The 6709-nt window shown below is 39.4% G+C and overlaps 1 protein-coding gene across 1 annotated transcript in view; it reads left to right on the top strand.

The window, feature by feature from the left end:
- FBP2 (fructose-bisphosphatase 2) overlaps nt 1-6709 on the top strand; it is a 92501-nt gene that overhangs the window by 74490 nt on the left and 11302 nt on the right. Inside the window, exon 6 of the mRNA XM_007939120.2 lies at nt 4234-4353. Within this exon, the coding sequence (XP_007937311.1) occupies nt 4234-4353 (120 nt within the window). The remainder of the gene's footprint in view (nt 1-4233; nt 4354-6709) is intronic.

The following is a 6709-nucleotide window of genomic DNA, read 5'->3' as shown; positions in this document are numbered from 1 at the left end:
GATGGATTGACATGGTGGCTGCGGTGATGGGCTCAAGTATAGCAAGGATCATGGAGCTGGTGCAGGATCAGGCAGTGTTTCATTCTGCTGTGCATGGGGTCACTATGAGTCAGAAACGACTCGACAGCATCTAACAACAACAACCAATAACCTGACCAAAGTAGGTGAGACAAAGTCTGGCCATTTTCGCATCCAAGGAGCTTTCCAGCTGCACTTCCTCCAGGACAGATTTGTTAGTTCTTTTAGCAGTCCACAGCAGTTTCAGCATTCTTTGCTAGCACCACATCTCAAAAGCATCAATTCTTCTGTCTTCCAGCTCTCACATTGTCCAGCTCTCACACGCATATGAGGCAATTGAAAATATCATGGCTTGTGTCAGGTGCACCGTACCTCAAGGAGACATCTTTGTTCCTCAGCACTTGAAAGAGGTCTTTTGCAGCTGACTTGTCCAGTGCCATATGTCGTCTGATGTCCTGATTGCTGGTTCCATTGGCATTGATTATAGAACCAAGCAATGTGAAGTCTTTGACAACTTTAAATTTTTTTTCTCCATTTATTGTGATGCTGCTCATTGGTCCAGTTGTGAGGATTTTAATTTTCTTTACATCGAGGTGTAATCCATGCTGCAGACTGTATTCTTCAGTCTTCATCAGTAAGTGCTTCAAGTCATCCTCACTTTCAGCAAGCAAAGTTGTGTTGTCAGTGTATCGCAGGTTGTTAATGATTCTTCCTCCAATCCTGATGCCGCATTCTTCTTCATATAGTCCAGCTTCTTGGATTATTTGGTCAGCATATAGATTGAATAAATACGGTGAAAGGATACAACCCTGACACGCTCCCTTCTTGATTTTAAACCATGCAGTGTCCCCTTGTTCTGTTTGAACGACAGCCTCCTGGTTTATGTTCTATGTGGCAGTCTTAGTGCCCCGTGGGGGAGTTTTACCCTGTCTGTGTCCTATAGGGTCACTAGAAGTCGAAATTGATTTGACGGCAATGAGCTTTTGTTGTTGTTTTTGGTAGTCTTCTCCAGAGCCCTTTTCTCCATCTGGGATGCTATTTTTTATTATATTAATTATTAATTTATCGGTAAATTGTTTCCTCTACTTGCATGTAAGCTATATGAGTGTAGATATTTTGTTCTTTGGCATCTAGAACAGTGCCTGGCCAAGTGGAAGCCCATTTACTACTGAATGAATGAATGAATAAGGCACACTCTGACAATGGCTGTACTCTTACTATGGATAAAATCCATAGCCATGAACATGTACCTAGAAACTCAGTATGTGAATAGGTCAAATCACAGTTAGAAGATTGAGGGCTGTTGAGACTTGTAAGGAGATATCACTATGGGCTTGGTGGTTAAAAAGAGTGTCTGCCTTCAGATTGTAAACTCAGTGACCAAATCATTTTACTGCGAAAGAAAGCAGAAGAACCACATGTAACACCTATTTTTGGGGGACACAATTCAATCCATAACAGCCACTAATAAGTTCTGGTCTCTCTATACATTTGCCTATTTCATGTAAATGGGATCACACAGTATTTGTTCTTTTGTGACTGACTTATTTCATTCAGCATAATGTTTTCAAGGTTCATCCACATTGTAGCATGTATTAAGACTTCATTTCTCTTTCTACTAAGTCTTCAAAATTTCATGTATTTTTTATATTCACAACACATCTCAGTTTGGACTAGCTACATGTCAAGTGCTCAATAGCCACGTGTAGCTGGTGGTTACCATATTGAACAGTGCAGGCTTAGACTGTAAATATCCCTGTAGTTCCATCATAAATAAAATCACTACTAATAACTACCTGTTTCTTCTTATATTTCAAAAAGGTATTAAATGCATAGTCTGCTATATTCTCTTACCTAAAGATTAAAGTGTTGATTTTGGCTCTTTCTTTTTTGATGTGTGCTTGTATTGCTGTAAATTGTCTTACCCAAAGATTAAAAATTAAAAAAATAGATTTTTTAATATTATCTTTTTTAAAAAAAGAGAAGTAGAGACTGTGAAATTATTCTTTTAAGAGAATTTGTCTGCAATGTAGAAGAAAGAAAGTGGTTTAATTAGAGATGATACAGGAAGGAAGAGAGGGTTGTTTGCTTGTTTTTAATAGAAGAGAGTTAAATGTCTTTCTAGGCCAAAGGAAGAAGGCAAAATAAAGAGAGAATATTAAGGAGAGAGGATGTTAAAATTTGAGAGTAGTTCATCCTTACTCCATTGATATTGATATTGGTATAGGTACTGATCTCTCCTTTATAATGAACAAAATTCCCACATGCATTTGTGTGCTTCTAGACTTTCTATTCTGATTCACTGATTTGTCTATTCATGTGAGTCTCAGTTACCTGCTGCTGCTGTAACAGAAATACCACAAGTGAGTGGCTTTAAAGAATAGAAATTTATTGTCCCAGGTCTGGAGACTAAAAGTCCAAGTCAAGTTTTTGGCGAAGTTGATTCCTTTCTTGTCAGTAACTCCAGGTGTTCCTTAGTTCCTTGCTGTTCCCTGGCTTGTAAATGATCGCCAGATGGCATCTGCCTTTCCCTGTGTGTGTATCTGTGTCTATTCTGGCCTTTTTAGAATTCAGAAATGATGAAGTTTAGGATCCACTCTAAGCTGGAGTGGCCTCATTAAAAGAAAAGCTCTATTTCCAAGTGGAATTACATCCACACATAGAAGGGCCAGGAATTCAACATCTGTTTGGGGGAGACCTAATTCAATCCATAGCAGACAGATTTTGTAATCCATTGTTTTGTTTATATAATCATATTCAGGGTTCAAAAACATCTAGAGTCTGCTTTGATTTTGCCTTTCATTGATATTCTTTAGTCTCTTGCTGGGTGATTTTCTCTTGTCAGTCTTCCTTCTTTCTTTGGAAAGCTTTAATAGTCATTGCTCTTTCCTCCCCCGCCCCCAATCAGGATACGTGGTAGGGAGTAGTTGATTCAAATGTGGCCAACCTCATGCCTCCAGGGCTGGATAAGCCCCATGGTTGTTGTTGTTGTTGTTGTTGTTTGCCATCAAGTCAGCCCCAACTCATAGCGACCCCTCCTTGGGTGTCCGAGGCAGTATCACTACGGAAGTAGGAATGCCCAACCTTCCTTCCGAGGAGTGGCTGGTGGGTTTGAACCGCCAGCTTTCTGGTGAGCAGTCAAGTGCTTTAGGCACTATGCTACCAGAGCCCCACGGTAGCCTGGAAAATTTGAGAACATTCTAACAGAGAGCCCTTTCCGTGTACACATAGATTCAAATTGCCTGTTCGTTTAACTTTGACATTTATGAAAAATTACTCAACTTTTGAATGTTGGTAAATAATTAAAACAAAACAACTCAAAATTTCTAAAGAAAACACCTCCAGAGACTAGCTACCACTGATTTTATTGGTCTTGACTCTTGAATCATTGTAGTTTGAATTTAAGTCTTTAGGCTATTCTATAAAGTCCTTTTGCCAAACAAAGTACTTATTCTCACGCTTGTCTTAGCTTGTCATTACTCATCATTTATACCGTGCTGAGTTAATCTCAAACTTTGTTAGAGACAGAACATTGGATGGTTGCATTGAGAAACTTCCTGTCTTCACTTTCATTATCAGAGAATAATTAGATTTGACAAATAGATTACAGACTGGTCACTGAATCAGGGAAAAGCAAACCTGCCTAAAGGAGAAATTTGACATATCCTGTGTCTTACCTGATATGACCTACTTTGCAATCATGACCCTTGCCTGATTTCTCCCTGAACAAATATTTTCATCACATGACAAATGGAATTGAGGTTGACAAATAAGTTGTCCTACTTCTTGGAATGATTTCTAAAGCCATCCAAATTTTGTTGGTGGATAAACAGTGCTTGCAGAAAGTGCAAATTTTGTCATTGTTCAAGGAGATTTGGTTCTCATAAAGTTGAAAAGTACTATGAATCCAAGAATAAGTTACAAGGGGATACCAAACAATTGTTTGTATATACCTTATTTTGGTTAGCTGCTCTCTTAACTCTTAAAAGGATATTGTTTCTTACTCTAAGTCATACTATATTTAATTTGTTTAATTATTGTTTATGTTTGGGGATTTTTAATGAGTGAAATGCTCAGCTATATAATGTTTTAATTGCTAAGCTAGTGGGTAGAGGGTAGAGGGCAGGGAAGGCAGAAGCTGTACCAACTGGACTTATGACCCAGATTTGATTGCCAAGCCCACTGGACCTTGTCTCTTCCCTCTCTGTGTTCTAGGATGGCAGTGCTCCCTACGGGGCCAGGTATGTGGGCTCCATGGTGGCCGACGTGCACCGCACCCTGGTCTATGGAGGGATCTTCATGTACCCTGCCAACCAGAAGAGTCCTAAGGGCAAGGTAATTTTCCACTGTCCATGGGGTTGACCATCCAATCAATGGACCAAATGGAGTTCCCTTTCTCCTCACAGTTGTCTTTGATTACTGTCCATCTCCTTGCTATGCCTGTCTGGACTAGACAGGAGAAGAGAAACTATACATATTTCTCATTTGTGAATTATGAGACTAAGGTGGAAGGTATGGCAAAGGGCAAGGCTGATGTTGTTATTGGTGATTTTTACTTGCCTTCACTTCCTCTGTCTCATTCTCATCTGTCAGCATGAGATAGCTAGGTTATATCTCCCACTTGCCACATGCTGAGTCTGAATTTTACCTTTAGCACCAACTAGAGTTGGTTTTTTTTTTTTTTTTTAACTTTTTAATTGTGATCCAGGTGAAATTTTACAAAACAGATTCATTGTGCATTCAACATTTTGCTTTGTGATGCAGCATCAACTGGTTTTGGATCATTTTGAGAATCTAATGAAACTCATGGACCTACTTCCCAGAAAAAAAAATGCATGTAAACATATACATATTATGTACATTTTCAGGGGTTCACAGATGCCCTGAAGTCCACCCAAGGATCCCCTAGAGAGTCCACAAGCTCCAGAATAAGAGAACCTGCTCTGAGCTCATTCACTGTTTCTAGAAAGGTAGCTCCTAGAAGATCTTACTGCAACTGCACAACACCAAACCCAAAATGCTTATTTTGGTCAAATGAGAGAAGTCCCTGGGTATTGCAAATAGTTAACATGCTCAGCTGCTAACCTAAAAGTTGGAAGCTTGAGTTTACCCAGAGGTGCCTTGGAAGAAAGGCTTGGCAATCTATTTCTGGAAAAATCAGCCATTGAAAACCCTATGGAGGACAAGTGGGATCACCACGAGTCATGGTCAACTCAAGGGCAACTGGTTTTATCAGTGATAAGATTATGATCCAAAAACATCTATCTTGAACAGAATTTCCCATGAAGATGTGTCTGATATTTAGCTAACCACAGAAATCATAGCCAAGTAGTCAAATAAAAAGTAGTCCTGCTACTTTCTCTGCCAAATGTGACTATGTCTTTCAGTGTAGCCACAGCTATTTGAATTAATAGAATGCCAAATTCAAAGCCATGATAAGAAATCTAACATGGACATGAGACCAGAGAGAATATTTTAGTACCCAGGTTAGTGTATCAGGCATTTATCTTCATGTGAATGTTTGTTGTTATCGTTGTGTGCTGTCAACTCATGTTTAGCTCATGTATCTGTTGAAAAAAATATCACAGAGAAGTCTGCCCAAAAGGTGCTGACAGGAAGAAAAGTACTACGAAATATTAAGTGATAGCAAGTTGAAATGGTAGAAATTCTTAAATAGACCTACTTTTGCTACCTATTCCATTCCAGCAGGGAAAACATTAAGAACAGCTATTTAAATGATTGTAAATGAGTTAGAAAATATCCATATATAATTACATGAATATTTCTTAAAAATATTGTCTTTGTTCTCTAGTGGTGCTATAACAGAAATATAAGTCAATGGCTCAACAAACAGGAATTTATTCTCTCATAGTTAGGAGGCTAGAAGTACAAATTCAGAGTGCCAGCTCTAGGGGCTGGGTGAAGGCCCCTGGACTTTGGGCTTCAGCTCTGCCTCTTATTCAGGCCCATTGAAACGAGAGGCGTCTCCTAACTCAGACAGCTGCTGGCTGCTGAGGCTGATGAACCCAAGGTCAGCAGGAAAAATGGCACAATCCCAAGCTTGGTAAACAACAGGGTAGATCACTGGTTCAAGTCCAGGAACAATCCCAAGATAGGAAGGTAACATGGCAGGCCACAGATTCAAGTACAGGAATTGGAGATGAAGACTCAGGCATACACAGAATTCAAATTGTGCCCCAAACTAGAGACCTTCCTCAAAACTTCTCCTTATATTCTGGAAGTAGGCCACACCCCAAAGGCAACTCCCTTTCCACTGATTATTGTCTCACAGTAAATTCCCCATGGAGTTGACTACACTATATCCAATCTCATCATGGGGACTAACTACATCTAGCTGGCATGCAACTCAAAATCACAGCCCAGTCAAGTTGACACACAACCTTAACTACCACATAATGCATAATTCCATATGTAAATCTTTGTTGATTGTACTGTAACTACCAACATATTGAAAGTACAGTTTCCTATTTCCATGTCTTAGTGCTCATGGTCTCTGTCACCTCATCTCTATGTGCACATATGTGTGTGTGCATGTGCACCTGTTTTCTCCTGTGTATGTTTGTGTCTCTACAGCAGTATCAAGTTTTATTGCAGAAGAAAACAGATCGTACGGCTTGCAGGCTAAAACCCCAGGAAGACCTGGATGTTTTGGTTTTTTTTTTTTTTTTTT

The sequence above is a fragment of the Orycteropus afer genome, unplaced genomic scaffold (assembly GCF_000298275.1).
Source record: "Orycteropus afer afer isolate SDZICR_OR568_19922 unplaced genomic scaffold, OryAfe1.0 scaffold00005, whole genome shotgun sequence".
NCBI classification, from domain to species: domain Eukaryota; kingdom Metazoa; phylum Chordata; class Mammalia; order Tubulidentata; family Orycteropodidae; genus Orycteropus; species Orycteropus afer.
Note: the sequence above shows the minus strand (reverse complement) of the source record. Positions and strands in the feature narration are given on the sequence as shown.